This window comes from Pristis pectinata, chromosome 20, assembly GCF_009764475.1.
Source record: "Pristis pectinata isolate sPriPec2 chromosome 20, sPriPec2.1.pri, whole genome shotgun sequence".
NCBI classification, from domain to species: Eukaryota; Metazoa; Chordata; class Chondrichthyes; order Rhinopristiformes; family Pristidae; genus Pristis; species Pristis pectinata.
Window position 1 is genome coordinate 35,128,403 of NC_067424.1, and position 20,714 is coordinate 35,149,116.

A 20,714-nucleotide genomic window follows, 5' to 3' on the forward strand; every position below is an offset into this window, starting at 1 on the left:
CGAGTGTACAGTCCCTGGTACTCCAGAGACCCGACCATCCACACTCTGGTGGATGAGTGTACAGGCCCAGATACTTTAGAGATCTGCCCATCCACACTCACACTCCATACACACAAGTGTACAGGCCCAGGTATTCTTTGGGATTTCTCCATCCCCACTCTGATCTGAACACAAAGAACTGGTGACAACAAATCATAACCACAACTGATACTGCCCTTCCCCCTCCTTCACAGGAAGTGTCACTGGCTGCCGTGGTTATTGCTTAAACTCAACTTGATAAAATCAACGGAAAAACTGATGCAAGTCATGACTCCGGCATTTCTCCACAGCACAGAATGCACACAGAGGACACAGAGCGTGCACCAGGGTAAGCACTGCTCCTGATTGACACACAGCTACTGGACACACTGCCGCAGTTCCAGGGAGAGAGAGAGACTGCACTTCTTGCCTGAACACATGACTGCGTGTCCGGGGAGCATGCGTGTGCACTGAGTGAGTTGTTCTGTGTGTGAGTATAAGGACCTGTGCTGGCGTGTGTTAATGCATGTATGTTTGTTGAATGTGTATTTATATGCATCCGTGTGCAAGTTAGTTGTGAGTGGCTACCTGCTCTGTGCATTTTTGGCAGCTGGTTAGCTGTGTGTGTCATTGTTGAATAGTAGAGGGTGTGTGTGTATGTGTGTGTGTGTGAGGGTGGTGCATGTGCACATGTGTGTGCATATCAGTATGCCTATGTGTGCATATGTAATATGTCTGTGTGTGTGTGTGTGTGTGTTAATAATTCCAGATATTGAATCCTGATGATGATAGCTATTTGGGTTCCAATGGCGATGTTTTTTGTTGGGACCTGTCAGTAGGCCCTACAGATGAATCCTGTTAATCAGGTCTATTGGACCCCTTGGTGATTCCCATTGTTGGGACTTGTTGGTGATTTCTGTTGTTGGGGCCTCTTGGTGATTCCTGTGTTTGGGGCCTGTTGGTGATTCCTGTGTTTGGGGCCTGTTGGTGATTCCTATTGGTGATTCCCGTGGTTGGGGCCTGTTGGTGATTCCTGTGTTTGGGGCCTGTTGGTGATTCCTGTGTTTGGGGCCTGTTGGTGATTCCTGTGTTTGGGGCCTGTTGGTGATTCCTGTGGCTGGAGCCTGTTGGTGATTCCCGTGGTTGGGGCCTGTTGGTGATTCCTATTGGTGATTCCCGTGGTTGGGGCCTGTTGGTGATTCCTGTGGCTGGAGCCTGTTGGTGATTCCCGTGGTTGGGGCCTGTTGGTGATTCCTATTGGTGATTCCCGTGGTTGGGGCCTGTTGGTGATTCCCGTGGTTGGGGCCTGTTGGTGATTCCTGTTAATGCCAGATGTGGAACCCTGGTGTTGATTCATTTCAATCCCTGTCAGTTGGCCCAACTGTAAACTATTGTTATTTCCTGCTTTTGGCTATCTTTGAATTGTTGACGGATATCTTAATGGTATTGTTCAATATAGTCAAACATTGAGTAATAACACCACATGATTCAACTGTTAAAACTCTGCAAAGGAGCCACCTTTTTTGTATATTAATCTGCAAGGTTTTTCACTGTACCTCGGTACAAGTGACAACAATAAACCAATACACCATCGAAAACAATTGGAATACAACACAAGGTTCTCCAGGGGATATTATTTCTTCTCCTTAACTTGGATGAAAACATACAAAATGGATGATCAAAAATGTCCGATATTAGCAACAAGACTTCCCTATATATAACTTCAGGCTGGTGGTTTCTAGTTGTGACACCGCTCAGTTTTTGCAAGGACACCACCTGGGTAGCACTGCGATGGTAGGTGGTAGCGCTGCGTTCTGAGGTGTGTCCACCTTCTCTGTGGCAGTTCCAGCAGAGGGTGAGGACCTCAAAGTGACAGTCTCAGCTCCGGCCTCGTGTTCTTCTATCTGTCTTCCTCCTTCCGACCGTCTGTTCCTGCATCACCAAGTCCAGGAGCCCTCTCTGCCGTGTCTCCCTGCCAGTACCTCAGCAGGTGTCTGTTCTGTTGTAATATGAGGGCTTTCTGGTGGTGAAACATTTGTCTCAACTTCACCCCCACTAATGCTTTCCAGTCCTCCTTTCACCGCCTGAACTGTCAAGCCATTTGAGGCTGGGTGTACACACGCTTGACTCCTTTCTTATCTTTACTTTTGACATACTGTGTCATACACTCTGTCCATGGTGGCTCACCACAGCAATTGCCCCACTTGTTTCCCAATGACCTATTCTTTCTCATTTGCCTAACACTCCCCCCCCCGCCCCAGATTCTACCACTCAGAGGCAACTTATAGTAGACAGTCAACGTACCAACCCACTTGTCATTTGGGTTCCCCCGAAAACCCGCGCAGTTGCAGGGATAGCGTGCAAACTCCATGCAGGCAGCGCCCGGGGTCGGGATCAAACCCAGGTCTCTGGTGCTGCGAGGAAGTGGCTGTACCCGCTGCACCACTATGCCGCCTGTCTGAGGAAGTCAGCAAGCTCAGCTCTAGAGAAGCTGCCTCTGTTGTCTCTCAGAGGTAATTCTGGAAGCCCACGTTCCACACTCTCAATTCTAGTCTGAGATGCGGCCGTTTCCATGAGAACTGCTTCTTCCCATTTCAAATGTGTAGCTTGGGCACTTTTCCAATAAATGGGAATGAGTGGTGATCCACATTAATATCTCGAGCACGATGTGATTGGTCAAGGCCGTGGGTCAAGATGAGTCACCGATAAGTTCTTGAGCCTTTCCTGCCCTTGCTTTTGTCTCTCCTCTGCGCTCTGGTCGTGATGGTCTTGCCGTACACACATGGCCTTTCCACGAAGAATACCCTACCCCTAGCAGTCCAGGTGCAACATCGCTCCACACTCAGATGAGGCCTCGATGCAGAATGAACCGGTCACTCATCTCCATTCTCCACACGGTGTGACGTCACTGCGCGAAGCCTGTAGCCAACGCATCACAAGCACGGCTTCCCTGATTCGCGATGAACAAGGACCCATGAGTTCACCGGCGGGCTTGTCATTCATCTCTCGTGAGGAGGCCTTAATTGTGTGCCAAGGAGCGTCCGTCTGAGCTGAGCAGTCCAACTCTGTTTAGTCGGTGAGGTTTGGTGCATCCGGCACTGTCTTGGCCTTGTCCTCAACCAACTCCGTCCTTATACCCCAACTCTGAGGCAGCAGAGGCACACTTGTCTTTCCTCAGCTGTACTCCTGCTCCCCAGAATGGAAGCACCTCTCTTTGGTTCTCCTTGTATTTCAGTTCAGGCTCTCTACCCTGGAGGGATATTTGTCTCTCATGCCTCAACCTTACCTGAACCACCTCCCTTAACTCATGTTGCTCCCTACAGCCACGAGCTACATAGAACACAGAACAGTCCAGCACAGGAACAGGCCCGTTGACCCGCAATGTCTGTGCCGAACATGACACCAGATTAAACTAAATCTCTTCTGCTTGCACTAGGTCCATTTCCCTCCATTCCCTGAGTATTCATGTGTCTACCTAAAAGCCTCTTAAACGCTGCTATCGTACCTGCTTCCACCACTACCCCTGGCAGCTTGCTCCAGGCACCAGCCGTGCAAAAAAATTGCCCCGCACATCTCCTTTCACTCTCTCACCTTAAGTGCACGTCCTCTAGTACTTGCTATTCAGTCGATACTCTGCCTTGTGTAAATGTACCTGACATGGACCCAAAGCACTGTCTCTTTGAAGTCACCCTTTCTTTACCTGCCAAGGCAGGTCTCCATCTTATCCTGCCCAGATCCTCACCCCTTTGAAATTATCCTTCTTCCTACTAAGTTTCAAGTCAAGTTGAGTTCAAGTGGAGTTTATTGCCATATGCACAGGTACAATGAAAAACTTACTTGCAGCAGCATCACAGACACATAGCATCAGAGACACAACATTCAACTAAATAACATAAATTATACAAAAATTCTGTAAGAAAGAACACAATTAGAATAAAAATGACCAATGTAATGCAAAGCGGTCATAGTGTTCATCTATAAGAGGCGGTTCCTCAGGGAGGTGATGTCCATCATTAAGGACCCCCACCATCCGGGCCGTCCCCTTTTCCCAATGCGGCATCAGGCAGGAGGTACAGGAGCCTGAAGACCCCACACCTCAAGGTCCATGAACAGCTTCTTCCCCACTGCCGTCAGGTTCTTAAACCAACTGATAGAAAACTGATAAGCTGATAGAAAAATAGGGGAGCTATGTGGGAGGGAAGGGTTACGTGGATCTTAGAGCAGGATAAAATGTCGGCACAACATTGTGGGCTGAAGGTCCTGTACTGTGCTGTAGTGTTCTATGTTCTATGACCTGAAAAACCCTAACACTGCCTCGGGCTATATTTCCCTCAACTTGTACTAATGTTGTTACATATATGTTTGTTTTTGTTTATGTTGACCTGTAAGTTATGTGTAATTTACGTTAATTGAAATTAATGTGATTTGTCATGTCTGTAATATACTGTACTGCTCCAGCAAAAAACTAATTTTCATGCCATTTATACCCTGGGTATGTACGCCTATGGCAACAAACCTAGAATTGGAACTTGAGCTTGAATCTCGTTGCTATACCGAGATAGTGATTAGGATTGTGCAGGTTGGTTGATGCCCACCCAGCTTCTGAAATATTTGAAGTATTGCATCCACTTTCACTTTTATTGGCTGCCAGGGACATGTTGCTGAAACAAGAAACTACTTTTCCCCTTTCTTTATCAGAAGTCACAATTATTCTCTGGCTTTCAACAATTTATATGCAGTTTGCATGTAACCCAAGGAACCCAGGGCTACGAGCCTGACTCAAATGCAGTGTAACAGGGACCCAATGATCTGTTTTAATGATGTTGGTAGCAGGATCAATATTGGCCAGGATACCGATTAGAACTCTTTATTCTTCTTTTTTATGGCGCTGCATTGCGGTTTAAAAGTATCCGAGAGAGCAGTCTGGATATGTTTTTAGTAATTCACTTAGAGGAACGGAGTTGACGACATAATATTGCTCTGTTTCTATTGAGAAATTATAGTGCAGTTTTTTTTCTGTTTTTTTTAAAAAAAATTTTCTTTAGCTCGATTGGTTTGATATATTGTTTATAATTTTTCTTATTGTTTTGGGAATTTTTTTTCTTTCTTTTATATTTTATAATAAATCCTTCTCTTTTATATTGTATTCATTCACTAACAGATTGTTGGATCTACAGATTTCTTTCATACTTTATTGTTCTTTATGATTATCCATGTCATGATTGTTCTCCTGATCTCTTTGTATTACATGTATAAACATTGATATATTAAGCTGCATTAATTTGAAAACTAATAAAAAGATTGATAAAGAAAGAAAGTAATTCACAAAATCACAAGACAAAGGAGCAGAAGTAGGCCATTCAGTCCATCGAGTCTGCTCCATGAGCTAAACTAATACTATTCCTATCTAGCCCCAATTCCCAGCTTTTTCCACAAATCCCTTGATACATTGACTAATTAGATACCTATCAATCTCCTCCTTAAACACCCCCAATGATTGGGCTCCACGGCTGTGTGTGGCAAAGAATTCCATAATTTCACTACCCTCTGGCTAAAGAAATTTCTCCTCATTTCTGTTTTAAACCTGTACCCTCTAATTCTAAAACTGTGCCCTCCAGTCCTGGACTCACCCACCAAGGGAAACAACTTAACCACATCTACTCTGTCCAGTCCTTTCAACATTCTAAATGTTTCTATGAGGTCCCCTCTCATTCTTCTGTACTCCAATGAATACAGTCCAAGAGCCGACAAAAGCTCATCATAAGTAAGCCCTTTCATTCGGGGAATCATCCTCGTAAATCTTTTCTGAACCCTCTCCAACACCAGTACATCCTTCCTAAGATAAGGGGCCCAAAACTGCACACAGTATTCCAAATGAGGCCTCACCAGTGCCCCATAGAGCCTCATCAACACTTCCTTACTTTTATACTTTTATACCTCTCGAAATGAATGCCAACATAGCATTTGCTTTCCTTACCGCCGATCCAACCTGGTGGTTAACCTTTAGGGTATCCTGCACGAGTACCCCCAAGTCCCTTTGTACTTCTGCACTTTGAATTTTCTCCCCATCTAGATAATAATCTGCCCGTTTATTTCTTTTTCCAAAGTGTACAACGACACATTTCTCAACATTGAATCTCATCTGCCATTTCTTTGCCCATTCTCCTAAACTATCTAAGTCTCTCTGCAACCTTCCTGTTTCTTCAATACTCCCAACTCCTCCACCTATCTTGGTGTCATCTGCAAGCTTAGCCACAAAACCATTTACTCCATAATCCAAATCATTAATGTACAAGGTAAAAAGAAGTGGTCCCAACACCGACCCCTGCGGAACACCACTAGTAACCGGTAACCAACCAAAACCCTGATCATTTTATTCCCACCCTTTGCTTTCTGCCAACCAGCCAATGCTCCACCCATTCCAATATCCTACCTGTAATTCCATGAGCTCTCATCTTATTAATCAGTCTCTTATGTGGCACCTTGTCGAAGGCCTTTTGAAAGTCTAAATACACAACATCTACAACTTCTCCCTTATCCACCCTACCTGAGATTTCCTCAAAAAACTCCAATAGGTTGGTCAAGCAGTATCTTTCCTTCACGAAATCATGCTGGCTTGGACCTATCTTGCCTTGCACCTCTAGGTATTCCATAACCTCATCCTTGAGGATCGATTCCAATAACTTTCCCACCACAGGTGTCGGACTAATAGGTCTGTAATTTCCTTTATGCTGCCTCCCACCTTTCTTATACAGTGGAACTACATTTACGACCCTCCAGCCCTCCGGAACCATGCCAGAGTCTATTGATTCCTGGAAAATTATCACCGATGCCTCCGCAATCTCTAAAGCCACCTCCTTCAGAACCCGGGGGTGCACCTCATCTGGTCCGGGAGACTTATCTGTCTTTAGTCCATAAAGCTTCCCTAGCACCTTCTCTCTAGTAATCTTGACTGAACTCAGTTCTATCCCCTGAGACCCCTGACTATCAGGTATATTGCTGATGTCCTCCACAGTGAAGACTGATGCAAAATACTCATTTAGTTCCTCTGCCATCTCTTTGTTATCCATTATAATCTCTCCCACACCGTTTTCAGTTGGTCCTATATCAACCTGTGTCTCTCTTTTACTCTTCACATACTTAAAAAAACTCTTAGTATCTTTTTGAATGTTATCTGTCAACTTCCTTTCATAATTCATCTTTTCTTTCCTAATGACCTTCTTAGTTTCTTTCTGTAAGTTTTTAAAAGTTTTCCAGTCTTCCGTTTCCCCAATAATTTTTGCCTCCTTGTATGCCCTCCCTTTTGCTTTTATTTTAGCCTTAACCTCTCTTGTAATCCACATTTGTGCCTTTTTTCCATTCATAATATTCTTTTTTCTTGGAATATATCTATCCTGCATTTTCCTTATTTCTTGTAGAAATTCCATCCATTTCTGCTCTGCCGTCCCTCCAACTAGCTTACTTTTCCAATCAATTTGGGCCAGTTCCTCTCTCAGGCCACTGTAATTTCCTTTGTTCTACTGAAATATTGACACATCTGATATCAGCTTCTCCTTTTCAAGTTTGAAACTGAACTCAATCATATTGCGATCGCTAGTTCCTAATGCTTCCTTTACCTTTAGTTCCCTAATCACCTGAAAGATGGAAGTTCTGGTGGTGGAGCAGCGAGGTTAGGTGTTCAGATCCCCGGATTAGACCTTGATCTCAGGATCTTCCATGTTAGCATCAAGACTGATGCCACCTGAGCCAAGTTTACAGTCAAGCCATCCTCCATTTCCTCTCTGCTGCTCTCAGTTGCAGCTGCTTGAGGTAGGATACCAAGTGAAACAGCTTCGTGTCTAAGGTATGAACCAGCAGATTCTTTACACCTGAGCCTGCTGTGGAAGTGGTTGTGGAAATAGTCGGCCTTTGCTATTTTAGAGGCACGACAATGTATAGCACAAAAATAGGCCCATTGACCATCAACCACCCATTTACACTAATCCGACATGGATCCCATTTTCTTAATTCTCCCACATTCCCATCAACCCTCATATTCCGCCACTCACCTACGCACTAAGGACAAGTTACAGCAACCAATTAACCCACCAACCTGCTCATCTTTGGGATGTGGGAGGAAACCGGAGCGCCCCGGGGGGGGGGAACCCACGCGGTCACAGGGAGAACGTGCAAACTTCACACAGACAGTGCCTGAGGTCAGGATTGAACCCGGGTCTCCAGCACCGCAAGGCAGCCGCTCTACTCGCTGTGCCACTGTGCTGTCATTTTGATCAGGCAGATCTTGGTTGAACACACTAATATTTTTCCTTAGTTAATCACTTCTCAACATATTTATGGAAAGTGCTTTTTTTTCTCTTGTACCCTTTATATAATCCAATTAATAATTTGCATTGAATCACACCGGTTGCTCACCACACAATCAACTCCCTTTCTCCATCTCCCACAAAGGTAGGAAGAGGAGGATTGGTCTGATGGGATGGCAGACCACAGGAGCCCCACTCCCAAAGCCAGGAAGTTCGCCAGGGATGCGCGGAGGACAGCAAGGCGCAGGAAGGGGCTTCCTGAATTCCAGGATCCCGAGGTCGAGGAGGACACACAAGCGGAAAAGTGGAGCTCCGGAGAAAAGTTTATAATGGAGAAGGTCCATGAATTCTTCCAGGAGTGCGGTGGGGGTGAGCGGGGTTTCATCACGCGGGAAGACATGAAGGTAAGAAAGACCGCATCCTATCCACATTCCAACTCCTACCCTGGAGTCACGGAGACCTGGAGGGATCCAACATAACTCATTAAATTAAATTAAATAACTCATCAACACCAAAGAATAAGAGGTGCAGAATTATATAAATTAACACATGAAGTTATTCGAAATTCAAAAAACAGCAGGCACCAGAAATCTAAAATAAAAACAGAAGATTTTGGAAGTACTCAGCAAGGTCAAACCATTTCGCTTTTTTCTTTTCTACCTTCTGGGAGAAGGTACAGGAGCCTGAAAGCTCAGACATCCAGGCTCAGGAATAGCTTCTTCCCCACTGCTATCAGACTCCTGAACCACTTCCCTCTCTCACACCCCCTTCCAGATGAAGGACTCTCAACCCAAAACGGCGACTGTCCACTTCCCTCCTTAGGTGCTGCCTGACCCGCTGAGTTTCTCCGGCTTTTTGTGTGTTGCTACCAACAGTGGCATTCTGTTAACTTCCCTCATTACCTCTGTACCTGCATGCCAGTCGTTTGTGAACCATGCACTCCATCGCACGAATCCCTCTACAGCTCAGAACTCCACAATCTCTGAGCATTTAGGGTAATATGCTTTTTAAGAAAAATTCCAACAAAATTTCAATTTTCTCCACATTGAGACTCAAATTGTCATATCTTTGCCAACTCACCTAACCTATCTATATGCTGTTGTGGCCTCATTTGTCCTCTTCACAGCTCACTTTCCTACCTATCTTTGTGTTGCCAGCTAAATTTAACAACTATTCCTTTGTTGCCTTTATTGAGTCAATTCCATACATTGTAAAAAGTTGAGGCTCCTGCACTTATCCCGTGACACACCACTTGCTACAACTTGCAACCCAGAGAAAGGTCAATGTAACATATTGCCTTCTCGAAATCTTTCACATCCCCTTCACTGTGGTGCTGCCACATTCTCGAACCTTTAATCCTACCTCTTCCGTTACTGTCACTTTAGCATTTCTTTTTGCTCTACTTCAGTTTGCAACACGATACTTTGCACCATTCAGCTACTTTGTGCTCATCAATGTATTTATTGTTGTATTTAGTAATACCATGTACACTGTTTACTCCATGACCTACACACCAGCAAGGAATTTCATTGCACAATTTATGGCAATAAAATAACCTGAGTCTGAATCTGAATCTAAATATAGTACAACCACTGGTTCCCCCTTATCTACATAACTCATTGCCTCTTCAAAGAACTCCAATAAATTGAACAGACATGATTTCTCTTTTACAAAACCATGTTGGTTTTGCCTGATTACTTTGAATTTTCTAAATGCTTTGTATGTTTTTGTCTATGTGTGTGTGTGAGTATATGTGTGTGTGTGTGTGAGTGTGTGTATTTGTGTGTATGTGTGTGTGAGTGTGTTTGTGTATGTGTGTATGTGTGTGTGTGAGTGTTATGTGTGTGTATATGTGTGTGTGTTTGCAACATCTGTGCATATGCGTGTATGTTTTTCAGTGCATGTCAATACATTTGTGCGTGTCTATGCATGTATGCATGCCTGCATATTTCTGTGTATGTGGAACCTGCATTTGTGCAGGTATGTGTATGCATGTGTGTGTCAGAGCATGCATCTACATATGTGTGTATACCTTATTGTTTCTGTTTTTGCAGCATCTGTTTTTGTGCGTGTGTCAGAGCATATATCTATGCACGTGAGCATGCCAACGTGTTTGCCTGCGTGCATGTCTCCCTGTATGTGAATGTGCACTTTTTTACTGCTGTGTCTTTTTCAATCATCAGAAGCTCCAGCAGAAGTTTCCTTTCAGTTCTGAGGAGCTGGAGATGGTGTTCGATAAACTGGACGTTGACACCAATGGCATCCTGACCCCTGAGCAGCTAACTAAAGGACTGAGTAAGTTCAAAACATAAACTCTGCAACCTGCCCTTGGATGGAGCTCCTGTGGGTCTGGGGGTGTGGGATCTGGAATACTAGATACACAAAGGTGTTGTGCAACCCTTGGATCTTTCACTGTTGTAGGCAGCACCTGTAGGTGAGTGCCTGCAGGAGAGATGTTTCAGTAAGTGCTCACTTGACGCTAGAAATGTTGGGCTCTGATTAAAGAATAGCTCTTCCAGCATAACTCCCCTCGCTCCCACACACAGTTGTTCTCCCCTGGTTCGAAATGGCCAATAGCACAAACCAATCCTTTATCGAAGTGGGAAATCTTGTTACCCACTGCGAGACCTGCCCCACGTTCCCCACACATTCCGTGAGTCTCCCTGCCGCTCAGTCCCATGTTCCATATCAACACTGTAACCACACACTGTGCACCCATCACCCACACTCGCAACACCTTCCACAGTCCCATCCCTCGACCGACACCCTCACACCCATCTACTCCAGCCCCAGCCCACTCACCCCTCAACTACCCTCCCAACACCGTTCCCGCTTCCTCATCTCCACTCCCACCACACTCACTCCTCAACTCCACTTCCTGCCTCAACCCCTTACTCCAGTGTGTGAGCAGTGAGGGGGGTGTGGAGAGTGAGGGGGTGTGTGGACAGTGAGGGAGTGTGTGGACAGTGAGGGAGTGTGTGGACAGTGAGGGAGTGTGGACAGTGAGGGGGGGTGTGGACAGTGAGGGAGTGTGTGGACAGTGAGGGAGTGTGTGGACAGTGAGGGAGTGTGGACAGTGAGGGGGGGTGTGGACAGTGAGGGAGTGTGTGGACAGTGAGGGGGTGTGGACAGCGAGGGGGGGTGTGGACAGTGAGGGGGGGTGTGGGCAGTGAGGGGGTGTGTGGACAGTGAGGGTGTGTAGATAGTGAGGGGGTGTGTGGATAGTGAGGGGGTGTGGACAGTGAGGGGGGGTGTGGGCAGTGAGGGGTGTGTGGACAGTGAGGGGGGTGTGGACAGTGAGGGTGTGTGGATAGTGAGGGGGTGTGTGGACAGTGAGGGAGTGTGTGGACAGTGAGGGGGTGTGGACAGTGAGGGGGGTGTGGACAGTGAGGGAGTGTGTGGACAGTGAGGGGGTGTGGACAGTGAGGGGGGTGTGGACAGTGAGGGGGTGTGGACAGTGAGGGGTGTGTGGACAGCGAGGGGGGGTGTGGACAGTGAGGGGGGGTGTGGGCAGTGAGGGGGTGTGTGGACAGTGAGGGTGTGTGGATAGTGAGGGGGTGTGTGGATAGTGAGGGGGTGTGGACAGTGAGGGGGGCTGTGGGCAGTGAGGGGTGTGTGGACAGTGAGGGGGGGTGTGGACAGTGAGGGTGTGTGGATAGTGAGGGTGTGTGTGGACAGTGAGGGTGTGTGGATAGTGAGGGGGTGTGTGGACAGTGAGGGGGTGTGGACAGTGAGGGGGTGTGTGGACAGTGAGGGGGGTGTGGGCAGTGAGGGGGTGTGTGGACAGTGAGGGTGTGTGGATAGTGAGGGGGTGTGTGGACAGTGAGGGGGTGTGGACAGTGAGGGGGGGTGTGGGCAGTGAGGGGGTGTGTGGACAGTGAGGGGGTGTGGACAGTGAGGGGGTGTGTGGACAGTGAGGGGGGTGTGGGCAGTGAGGGGGTGTGTGGACAGTGAGGGTGTGTGGATAGTGAGGGGGTGTGTGGACAGTGAGGGGGTGTGGACAGTGAGGGGGGTGTGGGCAGTGAGGGGGTGTGTGGACAGTGAGGGGGTGTGGACAGTGAGGGGGGTGTGGACAGTGAGGGGGGTGTGGGCAGTGAGGGGGTGTGTGGACAGTGAGGGTGTGTGGATAGTGAGGGGGTGTGTGGATAGTGAGGGGGTGTGGACAGTGAGGGGGGGTGTGGGCAGTGAGGGGTGTGTGGACAGTGAGGGGGGGGTGTGGACAGTGAGGGTGTGTGGATAGTGAGGGAGTGTGTGGACAGTGAGGGGGTGTGGACAGTGAGGGGGTGTGTGGACAGTGAGGGGGGTGTGGGCAGTGAGGGGGTGTGTGGACAGTGAGGGTGTGTGGATAGTGAGGGGGTGTGTGGACAGTGAGGGGGTGTGGACAGTGAGGGGGGTGTGGGCAGTGAGGGGGTGTGTGGACAGTGAGGGGTGTGTGGACAGCGAGGGGGGGTGTGGGCAGTGAGGGGGTGTGTGGACAGTGAGGGGGTGTGTGGACAGTGAGGGGGGTGTGGACAGTGAGGGGGGGTGTGGGCAGTGAGGGGGTGTGGACAGTAAGGGGGGGTGTGGACAGTGAGGGGGTGTGTGGATAGTGAGGGGGGGTGTGGACAGTGAGGGGGGGTGTGGACAGTGAGGGGTGTGTGGACAGTGAGGGGGTGTGGACAGTGAGGGGGTGTGTGGACAGTGAGGGTGTGTGGACAGTGAGGGCGGGTGTGGACAGTGAGGGTGTGTGGACAGTGAGGGGGTGTGTGGACAGTGAGGGAGTGTGTGGACAGTGAGGGGGTGTGTGGACAGTGAGGGAGTGTGTGGACAGTGAGGGGGTGTGTGGACAGTGAGGGGGGGTGTGGACAGTGAGGGAGTGTGTGGACAGTGAGGGGGTGTGGACAGTGAGGGGGTTTGTGGACAGTGAGGGAGTGTGTGGACAGTGAGGGGGTGTGTGGACAGTGAGGGGTGTGTGGACAGTGAGGGGGTGTGGATAGTGAGGGGGGAGTGTGGTGGGACTGTGAGAGTGGTGATGAATACAGAGCAACACACAAAGTGCTGGAGGAACTCAGCCGGTCAGGCAGTGTCTGTGAAGGGGAATGGACTGTCAATGTTTTGGGTCGAGACCCTTCATCAGGACTGGAGAGGAGGAAAACTTCTTCAAAGTCAAATGGCCCAGAGGAAGGGTCTCGGCCCAAAACGTCGACTGTCCATTCCCCTCCACAGATGCTGTCTGACCCGCTGAGTTCCTCCAGCATTTTGCGTGTTGCTCCAGATCCCAGCATCTGCAGAATCTTGTCTGCCCGTGAATACAGATCATCTGTTTACATAGTTATCCTGAATGATGATTGCTTGGATTGGATTGATTCGATCCACACACCCTTAGGTTGACGAAGGTTTGATTTGCTGCTTTGAGACCACTGCGACGTCCTGTGGAGACGTTGCCTTTGAACCAAGCCACGTCTGTTTCTCCTCTCATCGTCAGGCCACTTCCTCAGCGACCAGAAGGAGGACGCGGGTGGTGCCCATCTGAAGGATCCTCCCGAATCCCTGTACCAGTCCCAAAGCCTCCAGCAGCAGGTGGAGGCTGAAGATGAGGAGAAGCAGCAGTTTGCCGCACTGATGGGAAAGCTGGGAGCCGGTGCCATCTTTGAAGAGTAAGTGGGTAACCCAAGGGCTCCTCAGGCAGGTCAGGGCTCTGGTCAGTGACCGGGAGCACTTCCATTCTTTTCCAAGGGACAGATAATCCCCAAAAGTGGAAGAGTTGTACGGCAGTGACCCAACTGTTCCAAAACTCCAAATATTGGTGGGTTCCATCTGGAAAGCTGACGTTATAATTAGCTGTAGTTTTCCACAGAAGATCTGCTTAAGCTTGGCCTGGGGTTTGCTCATGGTGTTATTAGAGAGCATTATTGATGGTGATCACAGGGTATGACGAAAGAGACCGGGGATACCAGTCTGTTGGGAATAGCACGGTGACAGTGGTGGTGTGAGATACTGTGTATTGTAGTGTGAGTGAAGGTCTGGTGTACAGCACATTGTTACGCTAAGCAGTTGGGGAATATCACACTGGAACAGTGGGGTTGTGGTGTACATGTTAGCCAAACAGGGGGGTAATGGGGGATATCGCAGTGTAACAATAAGTTTGTGGTGTATATCATTGGAGAACAGGGAAAGTGTGAGTATCAATCACATTATAACACCGAGGGCATGGGGAATATCACAATAGAACTGTGAGGATATGGATACCACTGTGGGTACCAGTGAAGGTGTGGGGCATTTCAATGTTATTATGTGATATTCCCCAGCCTTCTCCCGACAGTGTGAAGTGCCCCCTTCCTTTCAGTGTTATACTGTAACATTCCCCACATCTTCACTGTCACAGCTGTAGACAGCACAGAACCAGGTCCTTTGGCCCAACTAGTCCACAACAACAGTGAATCCTATCCATGCTAATCCCATTTGCCCTTATTAAGGCTGTATCCCCTTACACCTTTCGTATACAAGTGCCTTTTAAACATTATAGTTGTATCTGCCTCCGTCACCTCCTCCGGCAGCTCATTCCATACAACCACCTCTCTCTGTGTGAAAAGCTTACCCCTCAGTTCAGTGTGCTATTCTGCATTCCATCATTGACATTCCCCACACTCTCACCCTGCGGGGTGATGTACCCCACTCCCTCACTGCTCTACCATAATAGTTCCCAACACCCCCAATGTTATACTGCGACAGCTCTTCACATCCTCATTGTTACACTGATGTACCCCAGTCCTTCAACAGGGTATGCTGTGATATACCCCAATAACAGTGTGGGGTTCATTATGGTGTAAAAGTGAAAGAGCAGGATATATCATACTGTAACAGAGAAGGCATGGGGATTATTAGTGCATTATTTAATATGGGATTATATATGGGTGTATATATTTTTACATTCATTTTCAGGATCTGGATGTCGCTGGCAACATCAGCATTTATTGTTCATCCCTTGAGAAGGTGGTGATGAGCTACGTTCTTGAACCAGCACTGTCCTTCTGGTGAAGGTGCTCCCACAGTGTCATTGGGCAGGGAGTTGCCGCTACAATGAAGGCCCGGCAATGTACATCTTACTCTCCTCCAACCTGCTCACCTCTCACTTCAAATCCTTGTCCTCTACTGCCCCTCCAGACGCCACCAAAACTTTCTCACCAGGGTACCTTCACCAGTGTTGTGCATCAGCACCAAGTGACTTCTCATCCTCAGTGACTTCAACCTCCATCTCAATTCTCTGTGCTCGCTCCTCACTCCAAACATTGCCCTTTTATCTTCCCTTAATCTCTTCCCCACTTCAACTTCCTAACCCTTATTCCAGTTCATCTCAAGTGCCCTTGGTACCCCCTTTCATCTCAGTCACAGTTCAGGCCAACTCACTCAATATGTGTTGGCTATGGACACCTCCCATTTCCTCCTGGCATCACTTCCCACCCATATCCCCTTTCACCTTCCTCACTTGCTCTGTATCCATCCCAGAAAAAGAAAACACATCTGTCAATAACAACTGCATCTTGCAAGCTCCAGATGCCCAAACTTAGACCCTTTCACCATGACATTTCTTGCAGTTACCAATACCTCAGTAATACCTCACCTCCACCATTGATGCCCAAGCCCCCATTAAACAAGGTCGTCTTTTCAGCCTAGCTATTCCCGCTCATTCCTGCTCCTCATCCACAAATAAAACAGACTTCGGTGGATATATTGGATATTCATTTAACCATCCACAGTCAGATCTGCTTGGATCACCCAAAACATTGTCCTCTTCTGCCCAAACTGCCTGTTATTCCATGATTATACTAGAACGCGAAGACGCCAATGGCTTTTCATCTCTACTGCAGTCAGTTTTCGTAAAGAGTTGATATCTGCATTCCTCTAATTCTGGCCTGTGTAGCAGTCACTGTTTGGTTTTGGTATTGGCATTGGTTTATTATTGTCACTTGTACTGAGGTACAGTGAAAAACTCGTCTTGCATACTGATCGTACAGGTCAATTCATTACACAGTGCAGTTACATTGAGTTAGTACAGAGTGCATTGAGGTAATACAGGTATAAACAATAACAGTACAGAGTAAAGTGTCACAGCTACAGAGGAAGTGCAGTGCAATAAGGTGCAAGGTCACAACAAGGTAGATCGTGAGGTCAGAGTCCATCTCATTGTATAAGGGAACCGTTCAATAGTCTTATCACAGTGGCCCTCAGTTCACCATTGTCTGCAGTTCTTTTTCACTGAACTGTATTCTTCATACTTAGTTACATCAGCGTGTTTAATGTGGGATACGTGGTATGTTGAAGTTTACTCGGAGAGCGGGGGTCAGTTAGTGATTCCACTGATTCTCTCTCATTATTTGTCCATCTCTCTCTCGGTCTCTCTCTCTCTCTCAGTAAGTCAGAGATCTGGAAGCTGTGGATCCAGCTTCGACGTAATGAACCCAACCTGCTCGGACACCTGGAGGACTTCCTGTCCAAAGTAACTGGTCAAATTCAGGAGACTCTGCATGAGAAGGAGGAATTGGAACGGACCCTAAAAAAGTGAGTAAAGTCTCACCAGCTACAATCTAAAAATAAAGGGATGCAGATGTCAGAAATATGAAATAAAAAACAGAAAGTGCAGGAAATGCTCAGCAGGCCAGGCAGCATCTGTGGAGAGAGAAGCAGAGCTAATGTTTCAGGTCAATGGTATTTCTTAAACCTGAAACGTTAACTGTTCCTCTCTCCATAGATGTTGCCCGGCCTGCTGAGTATTTCCAGCATGATTTGTCTTTATCTCACCAGCGTTCAACATTGTCCCACCTCAGTCTTTTTCTCCACCTTATAAATGTTTCTCTTCTTAATTGTTTGCTGCATCTTTGTGTGAATTGGAGAACACACCTCAGGGAGTATGTATCAACTTTGCAGAAGATGCTGTTTAGGTTCACCAAGATTACAGAGAGTCACAGAGTTATACAGCATGACCCTGAAGCCCAACTCGTCCACACTAACCAAGGTGCCTACTTGAGTGAGTCCCATGTGCCTGCGTGTAGCCTATACCCCTCTAAACCTTTCCTATCACGTACCTGTCCAAACGTCTTTTAAACGTAATTGTACCCACTTTACCGCTTCCTCTGGCATCTCATTCCATATACCCACCACCCTCTGAGTTAAAAAAACTTGCCCCCTCAGATCCCCCTTAAGTATTTCCCCTCTCACCTTATACCTATGCCCTCTAGTTTTAGACTCCCCTACCCTGGAAAAGGACGGTGGCTGTCCACCTTATCTATGTCCTTCATAATTTTATAAACCTCTGGAAGGTCACCCCTCAGCCTCCTTCGCTCCAGGGAAAACAGTCCCAGCCTGTCCAGCCTCTCCTTATAATTCAAGTAGTAACATCCTTGTGCATCTTTTCTGCACCCTCTCTGGCTTAATCACATCCTTCCTATAGTCTGGTGACCAGAACTGCACACATTGCTCCAAGTCTGGTCTCAGCACGAGGACCTAAAGAGTTAAACTAAGCCTACAACTCTTTCATTTTCCTGAGCTTAGAAAATGGATGGATAAGGTCATTGAAGTAACTGCTTAATTAGTTGGAATGAAATAAAAACACTCTGATTTTAAATTTCTGGTGTCAGCAGCTTTTGTGTTTAACTACTCGGACCCATTGGATTCAAACACAGCCCTTCCTCTCTCTCAGGAAGGGCTGCCTGTCTATTCAGTAGTGGTGGGAGTGAGCTCTCTGTGGACCACCACTGGTTTAACATAGAAACAGGTATCCACGGTCTTTTGTTTCCATGTGGATTTATCATGCTTTGAGACCGATGGTTATCTGAGATAATCTACAAATGGTGTTAGCTTTATACCCAGATATCTGTGTGTTTTTAAGACAGAAACATAAAAGGTAGGGACAGGAGGAAGCCATTCCACCCTTCTAGCCTGCCCAACTATCCTATACAATCATGGCTGGTCCCCTACCTCAATACCATGTTCCCACTCTCTTCCTGTGCCTCGAGATCCCTTTGGGCCTTGAAATGTATCAATCCCCCTTTCACAAAAACCTGGCCTGTATGGGAGCCACTTCCAGAGATTCTCCACCTTCACCTCGTCTAAATCTCCTGCCTTTGAGACTGTGACCTTCCCCTCCCCCCTTGTTGAAGACCCCCAGCCAGGGGAAATATCCTCCCCACATCCAGTCTGCCCATCTCCAACAGCAGATGGTACCCAGGAGCACCTAGGCCACATTGAGGCTGAGGCCTGACTCGGAAGTTGGGGAGCAATGAACAATCTGCTGGAGGAACTCAGCAGGTCGAGCGGCATCTGTGGAGGGGGGGTGGTGGTGGGGGGAAGCCCTGCACCAGGACTTAGTTGAACCACCAAGTTCCTCCAGCAAATCGTGTATTGCTCCGGCTTCCAGCCTCTGCGGTGTCTTGTGTCTTCAGAGTTAAAGATGTGGTGATTGTACATTCTATCCACTTTTCCTTCATCTGTTTCATTCACTCAAACCTCCCATTGGTTCAGATCCTGAATGGTCCTCTGATAGATTATATATTCCGTTCACTTTTCCCACCGGGGAGAATGTTGTGGTAAATGACACATGACACTCCTTAGTGGCTGATGCACAAGGCAAGAGCTACAATGCATGGGTCTCACTGTCCCTGGGCAAGGAAAGGTGAATCTCAGAACACAAGGGGTGAGCGGCCCACACAGGAGAATGGATTATGGTAATAAACTGAGGATAAATGAGGAGCTTGCTGAGGCTGGAGCTTTGTCGAAAAGCAAGCTAACTGCAGATGCTGGAGATCTGAAATAAGAAAATGTCGGAAACACCCACCAGGTCAGGCAGCATCTGTGGAGAAGGGAAACAGAGTTAATGTCTCAGGTCAATCACGCTTCATCAGAACATCATGGACCTGAAATGTTACCTGTTTCTCTTCTCCACAGATGCTGCCTGATCTGTTGAGTATTTTCAACACATTGTCTTTCGATTCCTGTTACTACTTGCTATAGAAAGCAAAGCGTTGTTTGAAAATCTTCTTTTAAAACCCCAAAGGTCACAGCTGGTGTGAGATTGCCAGATGTTGGGACCCCTGTCCAAAACTGATGTCCCTTCTTGTTCCTCAGGAAGATGGTGGAACACAATGCAGATGTGCAGAGACTATACGAGGAGATGGAGCTCCAAATCAACAACGAGAAGGAAAGGATTGAGACTGAAGTGAGTACTGCAAGCTGCCAGGCTGAGCCTTAAGTAAGCTCATGAATAGACCTAGCTCAGCCACAGCCTGGGCAGTTGGCTGGGGGTTGGTATATATAATTAGATATCACCACATGTACTGAGTTGAGTCCTTACTGACATCCAGTTGGGATGTTAAACAAAGTCAACAATGGAATGAAGATATTAGATCTAATTGGTCCATTTATTCAAACCAATGCCCAAGTCAAAACTGATGCATTAATTAATTTCAGTTAAAGGGAGGGTCCTTAAAGATACAGTTCATTGACGGTTCTAAAGATTAAGAAAAAAGTTAATTTTTTTTACTTGTATTAAACTTGCGTTATCAAAAATCTGGTCAAAAACACAAGGTAGCAAAGAAAGATAAAAGGAACCAAAAGTCATTTTCTTGCTCCCATTTTGAGAAATGATTAACTGGTCCAATAAGGGGCATCTGATCAGAGAAAGTTAGAAATGGGTTTCATACCTTTTAAAGGCGTTAAAATGGCATTGTTTGTCGTTCTAATGTTGTTGGTCGAAGTCCCAGGTGATCATCAAATGTAAGAGCCCCAGAAACTGTATGTAACTCAACACTGCATCAGTTTGAGAATGGTCCACTCTGTTGATGTCTGTTGATCACTGGTTGCAAACCCGGCAACTGGTCATTGATGTGACCTGCCACAGTACAAACACCACTCTTCCAGCTACTGGAGAGTGATGCTGCTTAAAGCACATGGTTGCATTAAATGGGAGAAGGAAGGAGTTCTTCCAAGGTTGTGGAGGGACTAGGACATGTTGGTGGAGAACAGACCTAAAGTGGGCTTGATCTTTGTACAAGGGGGCCACCATGAGTAGACACTCCTGCCAGGAAATTGCTAGGGAGGTCTCTGTAAGGAGGAACATTACATGGATGCAGGTTACGATTTCCTGTACTTTGGAGAAGCATGCAAGTATAGCAAATCCCTATGCAAGCTCCATTTGGCTAAAGCAGAAGTATAGGTATTGGTATTGGTTTATTATTGTCACTTGTACCGAGGTACAGTGAAAAACTTGTCTTGCATACCGATTGTACAGGTCAATTCATTACACAGTGCAGTTACATTGAGTTAGTACAGAGTGCATTGAGGTAGTACAGGTAAAAACAATAACAGTACAGAGTAAAGTGTCACAGCTACAGAGAAAATGCAGTGCAATAAGGTGCAAGG

General features: G+C 47.1%; 1 protein-coding gene across 45 annotated transcripts in view; it reads left to right on the forward strand.

Moving 5' to 3' along the window:
* Positions 1–331: 331 nt before the first annotated feature.
* The window catches only part of LOC127580681 (ras-related protein Rab-44-like), a 107,503-nt gene continuing 87,120 nt past the window's right edge, over positions 332–20,714 (forward strand). For 42 of the 45 annotated variants that reach the window (XM_052034381.1, XM_052034394.1, XM_052034408.1 and 39 more), the window contains exons 1-6: positions 350–492; positions 8,467–8,725; positions 10,505–10,616; positions 13,786–13,957; positions 16,713–16,859; positions 19,422–19,512. In XM_052034381.1, coding sequence (XP_051890341.1) covers positions 8,495–8,725; positions 10,505–10,616; positions 13,786–13,957; positions 16,713–16,859; positions 19,422–19,512 — 753 coding nt within the window. In that variant the 5' untranslated portion in view covers positions 350–492; positions 8,467–8,494. Of the gene's footprint in view, positions 509–7,805; positions 7,828–8,466; positions 8,726–10,504; positions 10,617–13,785; positions 13,958–16,712; positions 16,860–19,421; positions 19,513–20,714 lie in introns of those variants that run through there. The other 3 variants (XM_052034382.1, XM_052034384.1, XM_052034383.1) reach the window with 3 other exon arrangements.